At 38.2% G+C, this 24,032-nt stretch overlaps 3 protein-coding genes across 4 annotated transcripts; 2 read left to right on the top strand and 1 right to left on the bottom strand.

Annotated features, from left to right (window-relative positions):
• The first annotated feature begins 29 nt into the window (after positions 1-29).
• Positions 30-10,860, top strand: LOC112554997. Its single transcript, XM_025223105.1, has 4 exons — positions 30-427; positions 2,021-2,097; positions 4,609-4,779; positions 6,598-10,860. The coding sequence occupies exons 1-4, from the start codon at positions 82-84 to the stop codon at positions 8,686-8,688; spliced, it is 2,685 nt and encodes an 894-aa protein (XP_025078890.1). The 5' UTR covers positions 30-81; the 3' UTR covers positions 8,689-10,860.
• Positions 9,389-15,666, bottom strand: LOC112555001 (protein unc-13 homolog C-like). Of its 2 annotated transcripts, XR_003097374.1 has the most exons (3): positions 15,534-15,666; positions 11,416-15,052; positions 9,389-9,902 (listed from the first exon to the last, which is right to left on the bottom strand). XR_003097374.1 is itself a non-coding variant. In XM_025223112.1 (2 exons), exon 2 carries the CDS (start codon positions 12,516-12,518, stop codon positions 11,514-11,516), a length of 1,005 nt encoding a protein of 334 aa, XP_025078897.1. In that variant the 5' UTR covers positions 12,519-15,052; positions 15,534-15,666; the 3' UTR covers positions 9,389-11,513. The 2 variants fall into 2 exon arrangements, 1 of the variants encoding a protein (XP_025078897.1); XM_025223112.1 differs by having other exon boundaries at positions 9,389-15,052.
• Positions 15,667-15,748: 82 nt separating this feature from the next.
• Positions 15,749-24,001, top strand: LOC112555002 (telomerase Cajal body protein 1-like). Its single transcript, XM_025223113.1, is given in 14 exon segments — positions 15,749-15,866; positions 16,132-16,232; positions 16,603-16,721; positions 17,242-17,319; positions 17,947-18,028; positions 18,378-18,466; positions 18,968-19,058; positions 19,469-19,601; positions 20,890-21,000; positions 21,794-21,911; positions 22,209-22,230; positions 22,233-22,312; positions 22,612-22,764; positions 23,218-24,001. Coding segments are annotated over 13 exon segments (1,683 nt in total). The 5' UTR covers positions 15,749-15,866; positions 16,132-16,205; the 3' UTR covers positions 23,798-24,001.
• Positions 24,002-24,032: the final 31 nt, after the last annotated feature.

Below are 24,032 nucleotides of genomic sequence, written 5' to 3' on the forward strand. Positions count from 1 at the left end.
CAGAAACATGAAAAATATGCTCCCTCAACTGTAATACTTCCATCAACTTCCGCTACCAAGATCATCTCGTCCGCGCCAACTATGGCATCCAAACAGGCATCATCTCTTCAAGGCGATAAAGACTCACTAGAGAAATGTAAATGCGCAATTTGTATGTATATTCTCATCGAGCCTGTGACATTTCCATGTACCCACGAGTTTTGTATGCCATGTTTCAAGAAAAACGTTGAAGAAGGCAGCTTTACGTGCCCGTTATGTCGCACACGAATATCCAACTGGGCTCGTAAAGCGACGAAAAACAACACACTTGTGGACCAGAAACGCTGGGAACAAGTTAAGAAATTATTCCCTGAAAAAGTTCAAAGACGTCTTGATGGATTAGACGATGAAACTGACGACGATGATGTGAATGACAACGAAGAAATCGGTAAGATGACCCATTATTACGAAATCACAAACATGACGATGTGAAAAATGGAAATCTTTTCTTGGATCCAAATATTAGAAATCATTATGAAACAATAGTAGCTATAAAGTGTCAGTTTGTGATTTTTTGTCGGCTCCATCTCTCAAAATCATCAGCTTGAACAAAAGTATTCCGTCAGGAATCTGGGATTCATTGTCAGCTTAGACATGACTCTTGCTAAACAAATCACAACAGTTTGACAGTCCTATTATGATAGACAAGTAACAGCTGTCTGTCAGTCTAGCTATTATGAGCTTAGCAAGATTAGCGCCATCTGTCACATCCTGTGTATGTTCGCTACCAACACTCTTGTCTGTTCGTTTGTTCTATCCAGGCTCGATTACTGTAACTTCTCGCTTGCTGGCTGTCCTGCATAACTTTTTCACAAACTCCAGAAAATATAAAACTCTGCTGCATGTCTGGTGCTTTAATCTCGGAAATAGGACCACACCACTCCTCTCCTTCATTTTCTGCACTGGTTACCCATCTCGCATCCAGTCCAAACTGTCTATACTGTTTTAATTTCTTTGCTGGCACCTGCCCTGATTATTTCTCTGAACTTCTCTTCCCTTACGTCCCAGTTAGACAACTTTGCTCCTTGTCTGATGATCATCTCCTTACTCTTTCTGTCACCAGAACAATAGCATATGGCCACAGGATTTTTAGTTACTTTGCAGTGAAACAATGCACAGGATTTTTAGTTACTGTGCAGTGAAACAATGAAACTCTCAGCTCTCTTTCCATATCCACCACATACCCACTATTGAATCCTTTAAACATGCACTGAAAAAGACACCTTTTCTATAAACATTACTACTCACACTCTTTCCCACCATGCTAGTCCTTTTTCACACCCATCCCTGCTCGTCTTTATCATGATACTGTTAGTTCTTGTTATCTGGTTCCTCTTTGTGTTTTCTCTGCTTGTTTTTAGTCATCATTAGTACTGTTGTTTATTCTTTTTAAGTTTATATATTATTCATTTGTTTTCCTGTCCCACGTATACTGTCCATGTTTTGTTCTTGTTCTTAGATGCTATGAGTAGGCACCTTAGGAGAGTATACGCTATACAAATTTTGCATCTGTTATCCTTATTGAACAGAGGGTTGGAGGGGGCATTGAGTTTTGCATTATTAATCAATAGCTTGGATATGGATTTTTTGTTGTTGTTGTAACATTGCAGAGCACATGAAGTCATTTACCACTGGTGCGTCCGTTCCTCTCACTTACAAACGAACCTATTTTTGAATTTGTATAGTATTATTAGGATTTATTTGATTATTCACCTACTTCAATTTTTTAATTATAAATACAGTTGGACCTCGATAAGTCGAACTCACTGGGTTACCCGAAAAAAAATTTGACTTACGGAGTTTTCGAGTTAGGGAAAAAGGCATAATGGTCGCAGGTATTTGGCCAGGAACTAACAATTAATTCGATATAGGGAGGTTTTCGACTTAAGGAAGGTCGATTTATCAAGGTCCGACTGTACCATGACAGTAGGATGTACAGTAGGATTCTTCAGCAATAGACACATGACTTGCTTTATTCCAGATGTGCAGTACAGGCGAATAGGGCAACTATCCAAACCTGGAGAAATTCGAGAAGAATATGAAGCAGAAGTGAAAAAGGTATGTGCACAGACCATCATAAAGGTCTTGTAAAAGGCCTTGTAACTTCTAGTTGCATCTTGACCATAGACAGAAAGAAGAGACAGAAAGATCAAAACCCTGAAGTACAATGTCCCTGTCCGGCTACCATAGAAAAAGCAAATGTTGGGAGAAAATACAATTTTGCAACAACTAAAAATCTCAGTTGAGCTAAAGGTCTTTGCAGCTGATGAAGGTAATGTCAATGATTGATGGAGTGTTATAAGAGCATTGCTTTTATCAAGACGTGAAAACAATTAATTGACACATTGGTAGATTGCATATCTCAAGAAGCTTTACCATAACGAACTTCAGGGGAGAGGTATGACTGAAAATTATGTCAATCAGGACAATTTGACCACATTTGTAAGACAGCTCAACCATAACAAAAAGACTGCTTGACCACTTCTGAGAGATGGATTGCCTACAGACAACTTAATCATTGATGACAGAACTTGTCAGACATTTCCCACAAAGTCATGCATCATTCAAGCCCTGACTGTTTCCAAACAAGATAAAGTTATTGTTTACAAAATGAATTTGTAATGTGGCTACACTCATCTAAACCTTCATTTTGTCTAGCAAGAATTGATTGCTGAGGCAAGATAAATCCATCCTAAAGACTACAGAGAAGAAATCAAAAGTTGCTCATATACACAATTTTCTCACATATTCTTGTTTTTAAACCTGTGCTCATTTCTTAGTTTTTTTAAAATATGTCTGTTGACATTTAGTTAACATCAACCAGCTATCACTGCCAAGATACTCATGTAGCCTGAAGCATTTCTTACTACAATAGTATACTGACACCACAGCCATTTGGATGTGAATCCCACTTCAAAAGAACCTTGAAGTTTTATAATTCGAATATGTAGTTGGTGTGACCTGTGAACATCTCTCTTCTCTATCTGTGAAATACGAGTAGATGAGATTGATAAATATAAAGTGCAGTTTTAACAGTATTGTTGGATAAAAAGCTGACCACAGAAATCTAGATGTTACACAGATACAGTTCCTGAACAGTGTTGGCTTTGATATAAATGTTTGACATGAATAGTGACTTGTCAATGAGGTACAAATTCATCTTTCAGTGGTCAAGTTGTCGCGGTATACATATATATCAGGGCTTCTGCTTACGCAAAAAATTGCGTACAGTACACATTAAAAGTTCGGAGGACCCCTTCAATTTTCGTCAATGGGGTCCCCTCCAAAGCTGGGCGAAGAACAGGGACCCCTTAAAAATCTGAAGAAGGGGTCCCTGGGACCCCAAAGAATTTAACCTTAGCAGAAGCCCTGTATATATATATTAATAGTAAAGTTGTTATGCTGTGTGGATTCATTTTTTAGAGGTGGGTAAATTGTACTGGTTAATTTGATTCTTGAATGATCTGTCCAATGATCACAATGATCAGAACTTCTTTTCTTGCTACCAAATGGTAGGTAGATAGGGGTGGGTCAGGACGTGTGCTAGACTAATCTGTGTCCTAGGAGAAAGAAAAATACTGTGCCTCACTTTACCATCCCTCTCCCAGTTCCCTACCCACCAAAATGTCAAGCAGTTATAACACATTCAGCAAATAATCTGCTTTCTGGTAATCAAATCAAAGCTTAAAGTATCACATTTTACACCTTTTTACTGTGTGAAGAGAGTTATTAGTTTTTTATGATTAGTGAAGCTGCCAACTCATGTTTATTGGATATAGTGGCCAGCCCAACCAATTTTTCTTGCAGCATTGTTGATGTCAAATAAGTTTTAATTTTACTTTGAGAAAATTGGTTCTCCGTTGGCTACAGAAACTGACAGTAAAATTCTGAAGGTTGCTGCACGGATGTGATACAGTGTCCAATAATTTATAATGAACAACGAAAACTTGAACTTCTATAAGAGCTTTGTTGAACATAGCCGAATGCAACACCTGACAAAGAGTTTATTTTTATTTGTCACTAAAACTGTCATAATTCTTATCTACTTTAGTCACTGGTATCTATTTGTTGCTGTCATTTTGTCATTGTTATCAGTCCTTGGCTATCATGGTTAGTTTCATCACTGGTCACCCTGTTGCTGTCATCACTAGCTTTGTCCTCATTTGGCCCAGCACAGCGGTTCTCAACCTGTGGGGCGTGCCCCCTGGGAGGGGGGGCGCGACGTACTTACAAGGGGGGCGCGAAGGTAGTCACTTTTTTAAAGTTTCTTATACCAGTATTAGTGAAATTAGCTTACATTGCTGGCTAAGGGGGACACGCGGACATACCTTTGTTCATCAGGGGGACGTCACAAGTAAAAGGTTGAGAACCGCTGGCCCAGCATGTTTTGTCACTGTGCTGTCATTAGTTTGATCAGTGGTCAGCCAGTTGCTTTCGTTACTCTGATAACAAGTTTGTCCTCAGTTATCCTGGCCTGTTCTGACATTAACCAAAAAGCTTTGTGGTCAGTTGGCTCAGTCTATTTTGTCACCGTGCTGTCATTAGTCTAATAACAAGCTTTGTCCTCAGTTAGCTGAGCGAGCAGAAGAGGAAAGGAGGAGGGAAGAGGAGGCGAGTGCTGCTCTGATACAGGAACTTGTCACTGCTGACGAACACATTCAAGAGAATCGATCTATGCTGGAGGAAATTGCAAGACAAGATGAAAAGTTGGCCAAAGAGCTGGCAGAACGTGTAGATATTGTAAGCAAATTTCTTTTTTCGAACATAACTAGGAACTTGTTATAAAATATATCTGCATTATGCCGTTATCTTTGATTTTAGACAAGGTTTACTCTAGCATTTATTTTGTTTTGAATCTGTGAATCTTTGTTAGGATTTTTTTATATGGTAGTACATACAACAAACCACCACCAGTTAGTGCCCACCACCAGTTGGTGCAACTTACCTTGTAGTGGTGTGGTGGCATGCACACCTTGTCAATTCACAGAGCTATGTCGGTGTGAGCCTTGATCTCCTGGCAGGTCTAACCAAGCCTATGAGGTCTGTCAGGGGAGAGGCCAGACTAAAATGTTGCACCCTGGCCCTCCAGGTTGGGGGGTTGGGGGTTTTGCTTTGGGCTAACAATCCACTCATGTAAAAACAAAAGCTGTTACTGAAACCGCAACAGTACCACAACAAAGGAGCAGCAAGGAATAAACTACTAAATTAGCATACAATAAGTTATCTTACACATGAGGAGAATTTTATGGCAGATAGAGCTCGCTAATGACACTGATATCAAGATTTATTTAAAGGGATTGTAAAGGCAAAATAAAACTGCTAATGTTTGAAAGTTGGAGAAATATAAATTTATCAGCATGTAGAAAAAAAGATTGTGAAGTCTGAAGGAATAGTTTTAAACTCGTAAAATTTGTAGCTTATACTTTTAAACCTTTATTTTTGGTGATAAGACATGCCACCATTACATGCATTGATTACTTTTATGTGACCAAAAAAAAAAGTAAGAGCACTTTGATTTCACTACAGTTTTGTAGCTTTGGATTTTGTACATGGTTCCTGCAGCCATTGCCGATTTACTGCAAGAGGTGTGACAATTAACATTTTTCAAGAATGATAATGTATAAAATAGCAGAAACATGAAAGTACACAGACAGCTTTTTATTTTGCAAAAGGTTGTATTGGTTTTCACGCATATGTTGATAAAATTGGAGAGTTTATAATGCTTATTTTCTAGTGTTGCCTGGTGTTTAATATTTTAGCTGTGTTTTAGAAGTTATAAGACTAAAGAATTTGTAGTGCTTATTTTTCTTCTGGTGCCCTTATGTTGGCATTATCTTGGATGTAACATTACCTCACATCAATTCTGTCTGAAAGTACATCTTCAAAGAGTCAGTCACATCCAATCAGTTTCAGCCACCAAAATATCTCACATTTGTTTTTATGTCGTCCTGGCTGGATTACAGTAACTGTCTTCTTGTCAGCCTCCTTGACTGCTTTCTAGACAAACTTCAAAGGGAACAATTAGCAATTGGACAATTTCCATAGGTAAAAAGCAGATAATGCTACACTACACCCCTTCTCCACAAGCTTTGCTTGCTGCCAATTCGAGCTCACATTACAAGATTGCCACATTTCACTACCATTGTCTGCACGGTCTTGTCCCTGCATACCTGTCAGAGCTTTTGACACCTTTTACCACCAGAGTCTTTTTGGTCTGCTTGTGTTGTGCTCCTCAATGTGCCATGCACCAGTCTGGAGAAATTCAGCAGGCACTCCTTCTCCTTCCCCACTGTTTAAATTGTGTCTGTATTTGAAACTTTGATGTCTAGCTTCAAAATTTCTTTCAGAAATGTAAATGAACTAACTATTCTGCTTACTCCCCAGTTCATCTTCATCCTTGTGCTTCATTAGTATTTACCATGGCATCATCCATTTGCTAATGCTTCTTTGTAGGGTTGCAATATTTTGTGCATAGTGCATTGAGCTCGCCTCCACAAGAAGAAAATGTGCGCTACAGATTCAATTATAATTTACATGTTGAATTTTTTTTTTTTTCAGACAGATGCAGAGAATCCAGTCCATTCAACATGTAAAAAGTCCAAGGGAGGTTCTTTGAATGAAAATCCCTCCCACCTACCTAATGGGAATTTTAAAGAGAAAGGGAAGCAGCTTGCAAACAAGCAAGGCAGAACATTGAAAACATTTTTTCGACCATTGGCATCTGTTGTGAACCCACATTCTTTCAAGGATGCTGATTCCAAATTGTCAGTTAATGAATTGCCACAGAAAAATAGCCAAGAGAGCCATCAGACTTTTCGACAGAGATCACCCAGTCCAACATTTGTTAAGACTGCTGATGACACTGTGCTGGAGTCTGAACATGCGTGCAAAGCCATTTGTCAAGGAGGAGATTGTGAGGAAACAGCTCAACACCAAATCCAAAAATATGAGGCTATGCCTGTTGATCCAAAGGCTTCTGATACAGCAGGAATAAAGTTGATGCAGAATTTGGATAGCAACACCGATGAAAAATTCAGGCAGCAGACTGCAAGAGGTTCCCTTTTGACATCTGACCAGGGACTGACATGTCTGGATTATGTCACACCACATCCAAAACCAGCCACACACTCATTAACACAGCAATCAGCCGGAGTCACACTGAACCCCTTGGATCCCATTACTAGTACATCTCCCTCAGTCACCCAACACAGTCCACCATCAAGAAAAGTGACTGCAGGAGAAGAACCAGTCCCTGCTGATAAAACAAGTAACATGTGTTCCACCTGCAGTGGTGACGACAGCTGTGAGAATTCTGAGTTGAGAGAAAATGGCAAGTGTACGCAGGAGTCAGGTGCAGGTCATGCACTCTTACCTACCGAGTTTCACACTGGACAAGACAAGACTACTGACCAGCAGATGATCCTTAAAAAGAAAGTGGCACAGTCATCTCCTCCTGCCACGAAGGTAGTGCTTCAGGAAAAACTGACACCTGGGCTTTGTAGTATTGCTACAGAGAGACATGAGGCTTGGTCATGGCAGGCATTAAATCAAGAATTGCCAACTGCCAGCAAAAGTAAGCACAAGATAGAAAAGGATTTGTCACCTTCAACATCACCTGCACCAAACAAAAATGGCCAGTTGCTTGGGAAGGATTTGTCATCTATACCTCCTATTGTGCCAGGTCATACTTCTCCCATGTCAAGACTGGATTTGAATTCGACCACAGTGCCTGAATGGTCAGGAGGATTTAATGCTGATATGGTTACCAGTAATAAGGCAGTACCTTCTGTGGTACCTTCTATCCTTGACACTGTTGAAAATGTGACTGTCTTTAAAACAAATTCTCATTTAGCTGGTTCCACTGATGAGACTTCTGCCAATAAATCCATAGAAACACCCAGAAAAGTTTGCCTAGATACAGCAACACATGGCATGAGCTTGGAAGAAATTAGAGAAAATAAAGAAATATGCAACCCTGCACTTTCAGATAAAGAGAAAAATGTCCTTGCAAAAAGTAGTTCTACCATTTGCAGAAGAAATGCCACCAAAACAAGATCATCTTCAGCAACTGTTGAAAGGAGTGACTTTCAGAACTTTAGCCCACAGCGCTCCATCAAAGATTGGTTATCTCCATCCTCAGGGAACATGCAAAGCACTTCCATAGATCCTGATTTTGGTGTTGACGCTATTGTGGTGCTTTCTTCCTCATCAGAATCCACAGTGCTAAATCCTTGTGCAGAAACTTTTAAAACTAAAACATCTGTTCATCTGGCTAAATCAAAAAAAAGATCAGCGGAGACTTTGCTTTTGTCTAGAAATTCAAAGGGAGCAAAATCCAAGCTTAAAACAGTTTTCAAGAATCCTACTAAAAAGGTATCACAAACATCTTGCAAAAGAAAGGTTCCAAAGGATCAGGATAGTAACTGCTCAGACTTATCAGGAGTGTCTCCATCTAAGAGCAGAAAAGATAGCAGTGACAGCAGCAATGAAGACGATGAAGTGGGGTTGAGCCAAGAAGAGAGAGATTATCGTTTTGCTTTACAGCTTCAGAAACAGTTTCGTCTTGCAGACAAACTCCATCTCCAGGTTTTACGTTTCAAGGGCTCAAATGATGCATACAGTCTGCGAAAAGGAAATCAACACAAGTGAACTTTATATGGCTGAAATGTTTTAATATTTCTATGTTCGACATACTAGATTTTGTGAGTTTTAGTTTGGATTTCTTCAGAGAGGCTAGAAAGCCTTTTTTAGATATGGTTTTACATCCATAAACTTATTTAATTCGAAAGATATTTCTACAAGATTCTAATGTTTTCATATATATTTTTATTTAAATAGTTTTATTTACATTTTGCACAAACTGCAAAAGTATAACCACTTTGTGCCTTTTACTTCTGTTCCTCATAAGTCAAAATCATAGCGATGCATGTGTTGCATTTGTTCTTGTTAGCCAGTTATTCTTTGTGATTGCTTATCTATGGTGATAAGAAACTACAATAAATAATTCCGTTGAACAATGTATATGAAAACTGACATGCTATTAAAAACTATCCCATAGTTTTCAGTTGAATGATATTAAAAAGCCTTTGCAATACTCGCAGTTATTGTTATTTAGTACCTTTCTGCATTTTCTGTATTTGTTTTTATTCATCATTAGGACTGTTGTTTACTCTTTCATGTGTTATTCATTAGTTTTCCTGTTCCTCGCATGCTGTTCATATCTCATTCTTATTCTTAGGTGCTAAGAGTGTGAGTATGCGCTAAATTCCCCCTTTTCTGCAGTAAAAGTGTTTAAAAGTTCACATGACAAGTCCGCTTATAAAGATTTCACCATCAAAAACACAATATATATAATATAATCTTTTATTGTTGCCACTCCTCTTAAATTAGATTCAGTGTGCCAGCCCATGTCGAGTGCATAATAAAAGAGAGGAAAAAAACTTGACAGAAAAATGCATTACTTAATTTTTACAAAATTTCAAAAATTAAAAGTCAGACACACCTCACAAGTTTTACATGACAATTATACATATTTTATCAGTTAGGTCAGGAATTAAATACAGTGCTGAAGAAAACAGGTATTTCTCCCGTCAAAGTTAAGGACAAGCATATCAGGCAACAAAAATCACTTTTTTTTTTCTCTTGATCTTTAAAATGAAGCCCCTCATTTATGCCATTATATTAAAATGGGCAGTCATGAAATGCACACATTTGTCCATACTTTCCATTCTCTTTCAACAAAATTAAAAATAATAGACAGTCATGTTTTCTTCTATGTTATTTATTTGTTGTTTTAGCTCTTTCTCTCTTGTAATCTGCTTCTTCTTTTTGGCAGATGCATAAGCTATACTGGCTCCCCTAATCTGTAAAAGTAACATTTCAAAAAAAAGTTGATCACTTATTTGGAGGTGAAGATCAGAAGGAGAAATGGAGTCAAGTGATTCACGACAATATGGTAAAGCTGTATATTGTTCTCTAGTCTCGCTAATAACCTTCTTGGCTAATTGTATGTACTCCTCATCTTTAAGAAGGGATTTATTAAACTTCCAGAATGTCTTGCATTTTCCATGATTTTTTCCTAGCTGAAGTGATATCATTATAGGGGAATGGTCAGATCTATAAGATGGTTCTATTTTTGCTGAAGTAACTTCCCCGGCTAATGTTTCTGATATCAGAAAGAAGTCTAACCTAGCCTGTTGTAGTGGGTGTCTCTTCCGCCAAGTGAAACCTTTAGTCTCAGAATGCATCTCTCTCCAAATATCAACTAGATTAAACTCTTCAATAATGCTTTTTACTATTTTCCTCGAATTGGGATTATTTATTCTTTTATAGTTGTAATAATCAAGAGTTGGGTTTAACACCAGGTTCCAATCACCAGTCATGATGACATAGACTTTTTCTCGATTATGCAGCTTTTCTTTAAGTTCACTGTAATAAGCTGGACTATCAGTATTTGGGCCATGAAGGTTAACTAGCAGATAATCAGAGTCATCAATGCCCACTTTTAAAATCATAAAGTTTCCAGCTGGATCATTGTATAGATCTTTGTATTTGTATTCGAAGTTATTATTGATTAATATTGCCAGACCCTTAGTGTTTGAACTGTGAGAATTAAAGTAAACATCATATCCCCATTTTGCTTTGACAATATGTTCTATTTTTTTTTTAGTAAAATGAGTTTCTTGAATACAGTATACGTTGTATTTTTTTTCTTTAAGGAAATGGAGAATATCATCTCTTTTTTTCGGGTCTCCCAAGCCTCGACAATTCATAGAACATATAGTTAACTTATCCATTATTTTTAATTAGGAAAAAAAAAAAACCAAACAAACTAGACTGCCCAAAGAGTCATAATTAGACTGTTTCCTCTTCCGAAAGTAAAAGGTAACAAAGTACAGAGCAACAACATGTAACAACAAACAAAAAGGCTGGCACGGTGGCGCAGCAAGGCCACAGCATTTTGCCATGAGCGGTATTCACAGATGTATTGATGTCGATGATGCATATTGTTATAGAAAGGGATGACATAAAGGTCCCGCTGTGCATCTATGTTTACGTCGGTGAGCTTTTTGCTGTGCATAAGCTCTACCTTTATTTACGGCTGCATACTTTATCTTGATGCGAGTACATGGGAGGGGGGAAAGAAAGCACACTCAATTCTAAGTAGTAAAAATTCATGAAGTTTAGAATTTAAATGCTCTAATAACTGTCTCTTACTTTTTTATTTAATAGAGAGAATTTCAAAGGATGGGTTATTTTTAAAAAAAAAAAAAAAGGTAACCCATCCTTGGCTCTGCGTATTCCTACTAGCTTCTTCACTCCCCTTATTAAGGTCTCAAAGAGTACAGAACATATATATATATGAAAGTTACTTACCAGTACACATTGGTTTTGAGGGGAAATCAAATATATCCATGAATTATCAGTTTCTACATACCGAATATCTACTGATTTTTGTCATTAGTGTTTCACAATTACACAAGTGGATTATCCAATGTTCTGCTTGTGTTTTCCATATCAATGTTGCTCACATCACTTGCGGAAGGCTGCTGTTCCTTGTTAGTGTCATGCTGATGGAGGACCATATCTGTCTCTAACACAGGTTTCGGCGCATGTATCCAGGTAGTTGAAGGCGTCGAATAGGTGGTAGGGGAGAAGTGGGAACGTGACGGTGAGGCCCCATGACGGTCGTCCCCCATCTGTCCTGACCTCTGATGGTGTTGTCTTTGGTCTTGCTGCCGTTGTTGCTCCCCCTGACGATATCGCTGTTGTCTATTTGGTTCCCTGCTTTGTCGCTGTTGCTCTCTTGTAACCCCCAGCAGTTTCTTCTCTATAGGGTTTGTGTCACCGTTTTTGATTTCCATTATTGATAGGTCTATCAGTTTAACGAATAAACGACCTCCTGCCGCTGACCAGGCATCTAACACTCCATCGTGTTGCCGCAGACGATTTAGTCTTTGTAAATTTAATTTAGTCAGGTCTTCTGTGATGACAACATTTGAGCCCTTAAGTCTGTTTCTTGTTTTGATAACCTGATCTCTGTCCTTGCGCGACACGAATTTTATGATCACTGGTCGAGGTTCGTTTGTCATCACTCTCCCCACTCGATGAAGTGTCGAAATTTTGGCACTATCAATATCTGTCAAACCAAGCACATGCTGAATCATATGCAGTATATTTTTTTCACATTCTGCAGGTATTTCTTCTTTCCTGTCTCCCTGTATCCCTAACACACGTATGGATTCACGTCGTGAGTACTGTTCCAGCACGTTGATTTGTTCCTTCTGTTCTGCACATTGTACTCTCAAACTTTGTGATTCTTCCTCCAAGCTTTTTACTTGTTTTTGCGTTTGTTCTAAGATTTTTTTTAGATGATCGTTTTCAGTTCTTAACTCAAACAAAGTGCTTGTAAGAATTTCTATTTTTTTATCAATTTGCTCAGCAAGTGAACATCTGCTGTTTTCTATCAGTTGTTTCATCGAATCGGTCGTTTTCTGTAAGGCCTCGAGTCTTTCTACAATAGCAGCATTGTCGCCTTGTTTGACAAGAAAGGCCTGTGTAAGTAACGTTTGTTGCCTGTCTCTAGACTGGGATGGCCTACCTTTTACTATCCGATCTCTCACGCTGATGTCTTGATGAAAAAAAAAGGCCTTGTGGTGCTAATGATTGTCATCACTATCTGATTCACCTACCTTTCTTTTATACCCAGAGTCCTCCCAGTCCTGTATGTCATTGCTAGTGAACAATGCAACAGCATGAACATTAAACTTCAGACTGCTTGACATTCAAAGACCACCTGGAAAATGGTTGGGAAACCAGATCAATCAACGTATGTTTCAATTATTTTAACACATAAAAGACATGCATATGTGTGCACATATATGCATCACATATCCCTCCCCCTTTTCCTTAATCTCATGCACCTCTCAAATAAGATCGAGGCCCGGAAAGTTCTACACCAGATTTGTGCATCTCAAAGTGCCTAACAGTTTTCTTTAGTGATCCAACCTGATAGTTGGGATCCAGCATGCCCTGCTGGAAGAGGGTGAGCACAACTTGCAAAGTGAGGGAACAGATGGATATGGAAGACATGCTGCTCATAGCAGAGCCCAATATAAAACTTGCCAACATCTCATTGAGATGTAGGGAGAGGCATGGTCAAGGCTTCATCTAATGGGAAAGAAAGGATCACATATTAATTAAGGGTGCAGTAAAATCGTGAGCATCCACTTGAAAACCTCAGGATTCAGATTCATGCCACACAAATCAACAATTATGTGCAATGCTGTAAAAGATTAAAGATATATATATATAAATTTACTGTATACAGGGCATGGTCCTCTGTCTCAAAAAATCATTCTTACTATGCAGAACTTTACAGGTATTCTATTTCTTTCTTGGCATCAGCAAAGCAAGAAGAAATCGCCCACTAGCACCAAAATATTACTGAAGGCAAGTTCACAGAAAGAACCTTCACCCTGCTCCTTAGAATGATTCCATATGCAAAGGTTCAACAACATCCACTCCTTCAGTCACAAAGCTGCTATCAGTGTTGCAGTTCATTTGCTTGTAAGTGCATAAGAACCACAAGAAGTTTTGATGTAGTTTAATTTGAGTGCATATAGAGCACAAAAGGATTTGGTGAAAAAAGTGCATGTAGATAATGATGAGTATCTGTGGGCATTTACCCTTGACAGCAGCACTGCCTGCATTGGCAAGATGATGGCTGAGCCACTAAGAACTTGGGCTCCAACTGAGCTCTTTGTAACCACCAACTTTCATGGTTTTTTTTTCTTTTTGTGGATATTGCCTTCCCATCATCATCAGATGACTTCACATAAATCTATAACAAGACAGAGACAGGTGCATCTGAAAGATATGTATGCAACACAGAGGAAAAAGGGTGACAAAAAATGTTGAGCCGAGATTCAAACCCACAGCACTCAAATATGTGGTGACAGGTCCATTAGCCACTATGCCACAAACTGTTAACTGATGGACATGAAGATGTGTTGTTCATGCAGTGGTGCCATTCAACGCCTATCTCGAGAAAATCATGTGAGATATGTGTTTGGTGCCTTGTGTTCCTGTGTAATGAGACCCGACCTCTCAGGTAGAATCAATGTCTTCTCATGGTCTGCACATGCATAGGGAATTTTAACTATGCCTGCACCCCTTAGGTAGACACCGAGTCTTCTGGTACAGCAAGAGCTGATATCTCAAGCAGAATTGTCTCCTACAATTATAGGAAGTCCCAATGTCTCAGGTAGAACCAAGGTCTCTTTTATGGTCTGTCCTGAGTCTTGTGGTATTGATGAATGGGTGTCTTCTACGGAGCATGTCTCAATGGATTAGCAGACATTTTCATGGTTTTATTTGTCGCAACCAACGCATAATAAAGCATGAGTTGTATGTGTTTTGATTTGTAAACAGAAGTCTGGCTGTTGTCTTATATTCCTCACTCACTGTGTTCAAGAAAGAACTGTAAACCATTACCGCACCTGGTTGGAAGCAATGTAAGTTACTCAACGTAACCTAGTGGTTACCTACGTGTAAAATCTGCACAAATTTTCCTCTTGGCATTCCCGAAACGGTGGCATCCTTATGATTCAAAGACTGCAAGCATCTGCAGACCATTGATTGTAGAAAACTACTCCTTCAAAAGAAACGTTCAATATGGAGATTTGAAGTTCTCTTTTCATGTCAAGTATCCTTTTCATTTCTGCAATGCTGCATGTCTGTCTCTCAGCAGGAACTACTGGCAGTGGTTTTGCCTGCCTTCGCTTTGGCCCAAACATCGTGGAAAACACGTCATTATTGTGCACTGGCGCAGATTTTTGTATCTTTCTTGTCTTCTGCCTCTTACTATCTGAAACAGTCTCTCCATTATTAACATTAGTAAGGGTACCCTCCTTTTGTTTCAATACCATAAGCAGTACATCTAGCCCACTTTTCTCCTGAGTTGTGGTGGCATAAGGCAGTGTTCCTTGTTCTTCAATTCTCTTCAGCTTATCTGAAACAAAAACAGTATCATTATTGGAACCATTAAGAATCCTTTTGTCTTTCTTACTACCCCTGGGGGTACATTGTGTTACCCTCTTTTCAGTCCTCTTGGCCTTAAAATAAAACCACCAAATAAAAAATGCTAATCAAGAAACAAGGGAAAATGAATGACATGCAGGGAAAGTAGTGTTAAAAATACCCTTATTAAAATAGGTTGGATGTTGGAACTCTATGCCATGTCAGCAGTATGATGATGATGATGTCGATTTGTAATGCGCAGGTATCCATTCCGAAGAATGCTCATTGCGCAGAAAAAAGAACAAATGAAGAACAAATAAAGTGAACAAATATATAAAACACCAGGAAAAGTAAAAAAAAAAAAATAGACAAAAGTGTTTCAGTAAAGGCTACATCAGGGTAAGATGGTGAAAAACGGAGACTGCCAGTGTATCAAGTGCACAACCAGCTAATATAAGAGTGCAATGCTTTACCTGTAAGCCAAAAAGCTGATAATGAGAGAGGACAGATAGGAGACGTACAAGTTACACTCGAAAGCATGCTACTTCCGTAGTCAGCCATGTTGAAACCATCTAACAGTAAATTTACTGCGAGCTGTCTTTTTACCTTGCGGTGTGCTACCTGAAGCAAAAATTAGTAGTTGCAGACAAAGAAGATCTTTTATGTGTATAAAGAATTTATGTATATACATGCACATTTTTAAGACTAAGAATTATTTTAGTTTAGAAAAGTGCTATGGACTAGGTTTTGTGCGCGAGTACGTTTAGGTGGCAGTCACAACACAGCACAAGGCACTATAGTAAACAGTAAATATAGCAATTATATATTAACAGTGCTTTTTTAACATTAGTTCAAATCCATCACTAGAAACCACACATATATATTGAATTATACCATTTTAAATGCATCTTTATTGGTTTATTAATGAAAGAGCTGGAAATTATCTAAATTCTTTGGAAATTTCGAAAGAAAGAATTAAAGTTGATCTGTTGTTGTAGATAGAAACCACTATAAGACGTCTAAGTATTAGTGACAGTAAACTCACACTTTTCATTTTCCCCTTTCATTCAGCAGACATACCAAGGAGCGGTTTGGATGTAAAATATCAAGTGTCAACGTTTAAAACTTAAAAAAATAAATAAACAATGTTGACAAATCAACAATATTCTCAGGTTGGTGGTTCATAAGATGTTAAAATACCAGACTGGCACAGGGGTATCTGTATATATAACATTGATCTGTAGTTTTCATACAAAGGTTTGAGAGATTTTGCTATTTTAAATGTGCTTTATTTTATGGAAACAAAAGAGTAGAGAGATTTAGAGTTAAATATTGAGGAACTGTGGTTGTTGTGCTTGATTTTGTTTTGAAGACAAATAAGAATAAAAGAAGTGGCCAATAAAAATTTAAGCCAAAGAAAAAATTTCTTAGAAAGAAAAGTTATTTTCTGATTTGATCATGGTATGACCATGGTAGTAGTTCTTTTACTGACCATGAATTTAGGGCTTGGACATTCTCTAGAATGTGTACTTTTTTTGGCAGGACGAGTCCCAGACAGATCCTGATGGTACGTCACTGCACACTGAGGAGAAACGTTTGACACCAGCAGTTCTGGACTATAGGGAGAGGGCAGGAAAAGAGTCCACCTTGATGGGCAGTAGGTAAGGAAACTCAAGAGTGCACCGTCAGCTGTTAGCTGGCAAGTTTAATTAATATATTAATAAACTATGTAAATGCTGAAGTAATTTTAAAGAAGAAAAGTTTTTTCTTTTAAATAATAAACTTATTGGTGAGTTAGATTTTGAGATCATATAAGAAGTGCTTATTTAATTGTTAGCTAGGAATAACTTAAACATAACTTTTTTATTCTTAGCGTCAGTCATCTCTCTGTTCTTTCATGTTCCTGGCAATCGCCATTGTGCATGTATGTTTGCCTGACTGTGATGCCTTCTCTGTCATACAACATCACTACCTCTTGCCCTTTACATCTTGTGAGGTGAACTGTGCTCGCCTCTGTGTGGGGAAATGTGCTATATAAATCCTTTTCTTATTCATTAGATCATCATAACTTTTTATGATATGTTTAGAAAGTGAGCCAAAGTCTTGTGAATGTTTTATGTCACATGAGTCTGAGTCAGTTTATTCCAGTTTTAAAGGACTTTGATTGTGATTATTTTGCAGCTATGCAGGAGACCTTGTTGCAGTCGTTAAAGAAGAATTTTCACAGAAGCATGAGAACTACCTGAGGGGCTGCAAATGGTATGGTATAGTATTATGTAGTGTTTGTGATGGACGTCATTTTAAATCACAGTATATGGCAACAGCTTCTTTATCAATATTAAAAAAGAAATTATTTCACATACTTTACCATATTTGCTTTATTTACATGAGTGGTACCTTCGAACAATAGCCAAAAGTAGAGCAGGTTATTTATCTTTCCACTGCTTCACTATCTCCACATAATCCACTCTAGCCTTTAGTAAGTGCATCCCCGAACCTGAACTAACCATGTAAATTTTCTTATATGTAACTCACATAGAGAATATTAGCTGTGCATCGATTCCAGCCTAAACAATGTTGAGCATGTGAAGTACACATCTTTCTTTTAAAACATTAATAAGAAAGCAGAGAATTGGATTTTATGCAGATATCAGATCAGTAAATAGTATTTCATCTTTAAATAATGGTATCAGCATTACACTCAGGGCCTTTCTTAGGGGCAGGCAGACGAGGCATCTGCCTAGGGCCCTGCGCTTTTGGTAGTCGTCAGGGGCCATGCACTTTTGATTAAAACCGAGTCGTCGAGGCCTCCACACATGTGCTATGCCTCATACCCTATGGGGGCTTAGAATGGGCCTGATTACACTTACCCTTGTTTGTTTTCAGGTCTCCAGATGGAAACTTCATTCTGACAAATAGCAATGACAACATTCTGCGAGTGTTTCAAATGGCAGATGACAGTGAATTGGTAAGTTCAAGAAGGCATCATTTGTCTGTGTTTTCACTTACTTTTTAGAGAAGATAGCATAATTGAAATGTTTACAAAAGGTCATAAGGAAACATGATGAAATCCAGATAAAATCTGTTGTTAACAACAGGAAAGAGAAATTATAACAATAGATGTTCCCTGAGAAAGGAATAGAGTGAGAGAGTGTAATATATGTGTGTGTGCATGCACATACAGATATATGCTGACGTGTGTGCACAAATATATCATTGATGTAAAGACATTCACCTAAGACTTATACCCAGAAAATGAATAATTTTTTTAATTATTTTTTACTGCTGTCTGCTTGCAAACTGCTGTTGGAAATCAGAGTTGCCTTGCAAGTATTCAGGAAAGAGAGCTGATATATGACTTCTGCTGGTACTCACAGATGCAACCCTCTGACCTCAGTACCTACCTGTGAGTGACTTCACCATCAGTCCTACATTGTTTACACCAGTCCTACATTGTATACACCAGTCCTACATTTTATGTACCAGTCCTACATTGTATACACCAGTCTTGTATTTTATACACTACTCCTGCATTTTATACACCAGCCCTACATTTTATATACTAGTCCTTATTTTATACACCATTCGTACCTTTTGTTTCAAGAAAGATAGATTTTTTGGGTGGTGTTGGGGTGGGGGGATGTGGAATGGATGAGAGAATTGGTGTCACTGTTAACATTTGTTTGTGGGTTAGAACATAAGTTGTTGCTAACATTGTCTGTGAGTTAGATTTACAGATCCTAAGTTGTTAACATTGTTTGCAAATTAGACTTTACAGATTATAAGCTGGTGCATTTCCATTCCAGAAATTAGATGAGGATACATGACCTTTTTTTTGGGGGTGGGTGGGGGAGAGTGGGTGGAATTAGGATTAAATGACATGTCATAAAATGATTATTTTTGGCAGTGTTGCTGCAACTTGCCGGGACTTCCCTATACATCTTATCAGCTCAGTGACGGGAAGTATAGTAAGCAGCTACCGTGGCTATAATCATGCTGTAAGTTGCTTTACTTAGGTTTCTTCTTTAAAGCTAGTAGGACATAATCAGTGTTTATTGTGCTGTGTGTATCTGCATGCATTCACTTGTGTGCTTCAATTTGCATGTGCTTTGGGAATGGTTTTAATTCTACTATAATTTTTGTTTGTAGTTATTTTTATTTTTATGAAAAAAGTGTAGGAATAATGATGGTTTGCTGGTAGTATAACTTGCAAGTACATTTAAAAACTATTTGCTATAGGTACATTTTGCTCCTGATTCCATTTTTTTTCATTAGATGGTTTTCAGTTCTGCACTTTATTATCATTCTCCTATTATAATTCTCAAGGTACTATAACTAAGCCCCAAGAGTGACCTTTGAATAAAGACAAACCCTAACTGACTCCTTTTCTGTAACTCCATTTTTCAAGGATGAAGTAGTTGCTGCACACAGTGTTGCTTTCACAGCAGATGGTAGGCACCTCCTTGCTGGTTACAATAAAACAATCCGCATTTTCAACACAGAACGACCTGGGCGAGAATGTGTTGTGAAGAGTACCGTCTGTAAGTGTCTTTGTACATTTTGGTTTAGTTATGAATGCATGGGTGTGTGTCTTTTGACTAAAAATTTGCAAAATTCTATGTGCATTCTGTTTGCAATTCTACTGGGAATTAGGGATGAAATGCCATGGCTGATTTTTCATGGTTGCCTGTGACAAATATCCTTCTCTTAACTATCTGCTGTAATACCTAGGCGTCTTCCATGCCATTTTTACCTTTTTTACATTTTGTTCTTATCTAAAAGTACTGTTAGATCTTAGGTTTTTAACAACCAGTTCCAAGTTTCACATTGTGAAATACAGCCCTGAATGGGATATTCAGGTATTGATCATAATAAAGAATAGTTTAGAGGTAAACTGCAGATTTTCTTTCTCTTGAAAGAGTAAACTAGTAGCCTCAAACTGTGAGTGCTGGAGTCTCTGAGTAGTTCTTCACCTGCACATGCATCATCTTTCTCCCCCATAGAGGGTAAATAGTACAAACACCTTCCATACCGCACATACATCCTCTTTTACCCCATACATGGTAAACTGTACAAACTTCTTTCTCTCAGACTACAGTGCATGCTGTCAGAGACACATACTCAATGCAGACAATGCACTCCCGCAAACAGTGGGTCCAACACGTGTTCTTTCGCACAACAAATCACAAAGACCTGTCCATGGTCTTCATGTTTTCTATGGTCGGGAGTTTGGATTACTGTGGGAGGTAAGAAAAAATTACTCTAAGAACATATGAGTAAAAGCTAATAAATAATAACATTCCTGGCATAATACATTCGTTACATAAGTTACTCTCACCATTAAAGTTGCAAAACCTTTGCATACAAAAGTTAATTCTCCAATTTCATATAAGTTCAAACTTTCAAATTCTATAGTCTCTCAATTGGGGAACCCCAACTGGTAATACTAATGCCCTCAGACTATTATCCATTATTAACATAATAACTAAAGATCACACCTGTGTTCAAGTGAAGAACAAATGCTCACACCTAAGTTCAAGTGAAGTCCATGTCTGACCACACACACATATACATCCCCTTGAATTCTATTCCTTGTTTGTACCTTCACTACTATCCACTCGATGAACAATAACTGTTGCTGGCCTACATATGTGCACGTATGGATGCTTGAGTGCCTATGTGTTTATCTGTTATGTGCATATGTCTGTTTAAACAACATTGTGTGTTATAAAGATTACCATAGAATGATAGCCTGAAGACCCATGCAGTCTTTGAGATGTTTTTTCCTGTAATGACAAAATGCTAATAGCAGTAATTTTGTATTTGCAGTTAAAGACCAATATTCTGGACAGACAGAGGGTCAGCCAGGCATCATCTCCTGCTTTGCTCCTCACCCAGTTCATCCACAACTCTTTGCTGCTGGTTCCTTTCGGGGAGACGGTTAGTTGTTCACATTATTAATCTACATAAAAGGTGGAGAACAGATAATTTTCTTTAAAAAGGTGCGTACCAATACTGTGAAGCTGTATTTGTAATGACCCATTGAGTCCGAAGTAGGGAAATTTTCACTGAAATTTTAGATTCATCGCTGTAAGTATTCATGTAAAACTGTCATCCTCATGCTTTTTGTTCCAATTATGGTAGCTTTGTTGATGAAGGATCAATAAAGCTCTGTCATTGTTTGTCCTGATTTTTCTGTTATTTGAAACCTTAATTGATCGATTGCATTGATTTTGCAGCAACAGATTTAGATATAAAATTGAGCAGTATTTGCATAAACATTAATATGCTAGAGACAATGTTTACGAAAACTTTTCTTTGTATACTCAGGATGTTTAAAGGAAAGTCTGTCTAACAAACCATCTACTCTGGACACTTAAAAGCCATTCATTAGCAATAGCTAATGGGCTAGTATCTCTCCTCATAACTGGTCTGATACAGCTGAAATAGGCTTAAACAGTACATCAGAGATAAAACTACAAAAGATGGCATTCATACAAGACAGATTTCCCTCTGTCTTTGTATCTATGTAGTGACATGTACATTTAAGAAGGTTTAGAGCATATCAGAGTTAAAGATACAAAATAATTCTCATTCGTACAAAAAAGATCTCCCTCTCTTATATATATATTGTTATATGTACATATTTGCATATTTTTATGTATGTGTGCATGCTGCATTGTTTACATTAAATATGCTTCTGTAACTCATGTTCTTTTTCATGTTATTCTAGTGGCAATCTACTCCACCCCTTCAGGAGAATTGAATACACTGTTTCAAGGCCAAGTAGGGGGCGTCACCAAGTCCTGTTTTCCACTGATGGTCTTTATCTTTTTTCTGGAGGACGTAAGGTGATTTGTTCCGATATTTTGTGTGTGTGTGAAGGGGTGGGTAGATGAGTGTGTGTGTGTGCACCTGCATGTTCGCGAATGTATGCCCAGTGCTCTTGTGTTATATGAAATGTGCTTCATCCAAGGTCCCAAATCAGTTCTTGTAAATCACTGAAATAATGAAGATGAAAAAAAAAGAAATGCTAATGAATGCTTCCAGAGAAACCCCAACAATGTACGCACATTTACAAATAATGAAAAAGTCAGCCAAAGTCTGTGAAGTCAGTTTCATATGTCTGTAATCTCTCTTCTTTTTAGGATCCTGAGATTATTTGCTGGGACATAAGGAACCCAGGAAAAGAGCTGATGGTTATGTATCGCTATGTGCAGACTAATCAGCGCATGTATTTTGACATAGACTGGTTTGTATTAGGGAAATTTTTCAATTATTTGTCTGTCTTCCTAGACACATGCATGTTTGTGTCCTACTAGGAGCTGTGTCTCATCCATTCCTAGCTGTACATTTTGCCCTTTATATATCTGTCCATTTCAAGTCTGCCATTTTTGTGTGTGCGTGTGCTCATGTGCATGGCTACCTGCCTACGAATGACTGTTTTTCATTCTTGGTTGCTAGCGCATCAGCATAGCAATTTGAGCATAAGGCATTTTACAAAAGAATGATGATTACACAACTTGAGATGTAGTCAAATTGTTTTTGCAGCACTGGTAGATATCTTCTGTCTGGTAACCACAATGGTACAGTCACCATATGGGACCTGGCATCTGAAGCAAAAGAAAGTGTACACACTCCGTGGCCACACATTGACCCCATCATCAACTTTCAGGCCCATGCTGATACCACAAACGGATGCAGGTATGCTGCATTGCATTTTGGGAGGATGACCAGAAAGTATAACTCTGCTGCTACTTTAGCTGTTAATTATAACACTAACAGTTCTGTTGGGTGTAGAACAACTTTTGATGGTAAGAAATTATTGTTTGATGTGCTGGAATCCCGAGTCTTCATTTTGTTGTGAGTAGTAATTTATATGGTATCAGTACCAGGAGAAGCAAGGGTGTCAAGAACTTTTGTCTCATCCTTCATACTTGTGCACTTGTAGGCAAAACCACATGCAGTTATTCATACAAAATTATTAATGAGTCTGGTCATGTGCGTGTGTGGTGCACACATGCTCATAGATGACCTTTTTGCTATATCAAAGTGTAGATGTGAGAGCAGTATAAAGGTGTATATATGAGAGCTATATTAAGGTTTAGAGGTGAGAGCTGATAAATAAATCTGCAGTGAAAATTTTTTTTTTTCTAGCGCCCATCCCAGCTACCCACTCCTGACTACAGCATCTGGCCAGCGGCATTTCCCCCTCCATGCAATCATCAATGATGACAGCTCTGATGATGATTCAGACAAAGAGCTGGAAGAGAAAGATGTGGAGGAAAATACCTTGCGGTTGTGGAGGCTGAAGTTGCCTGGCTATGATGAAGGTGTTACAGAGTCTGGCAGCATTCAAGGAGAGACTGATGTCTATGCAGAAGACAATAGAGAAACAGTGCAGAGTGTAGAGTGTTTGACAGATTTAAGAAATGCAGGAGAAATGAGCAATTGCTCTGAGACAGATCACTATAGACAAACAGAGAACTATAGAGAAACAGAGCAGAGTGTAGAGTGTTTGACAGATTTAAGAAATGCAGGAGAAATGAGCAATTGCTCTGAGACAGATCACTATAGACAAACAGAGAACTATAGAGAAACAAAGCAGAGTGTAGAGTGTTTGACAGATTTAAGAAATGCAGGAGAAATGAGCAATTGCTCTGAGACAGAACACTATAGACAAACAGAGAACTATAGAGAAACAGAGAACACACAGAACACTCCACAGAAAGCTTAAATGGTGTTCAAGTTCCACAGAATTCTAGAGAAACAGAGAGAGGCACTGTAGGAGAAAGGGGCCCAAGTTATGGGACTATTCAGGAGATGGACATTGTCCAGGAATCAGAGGACGGTGAAAGAGACTAAGTGAGGCTGAAGGTTATTTTTGCTGAAGTGTTTTCATTCCTCAATAGAATCAGTGATTAAATGATCAATGACTGGATGTCTCTTGACTGTTTTTGAAAAGTTTGTGG

Source organism: Pomacea canaliculata, linkage group LG14 (genome assembly GCF_003073045.1).
Source record: "Pomacea canaliculata isolate SZHN2017 linkage group LG14, ASM307304v1, whole genome shotgun sequence".
Taxonomy (NCBI): domain Eukaryota; kingdom Metazoa; phylum Mollusca; class Gastropoda; order Architaenioglossa; family Ampullariidae; genus Pomacea; species Pomacea canaliculata.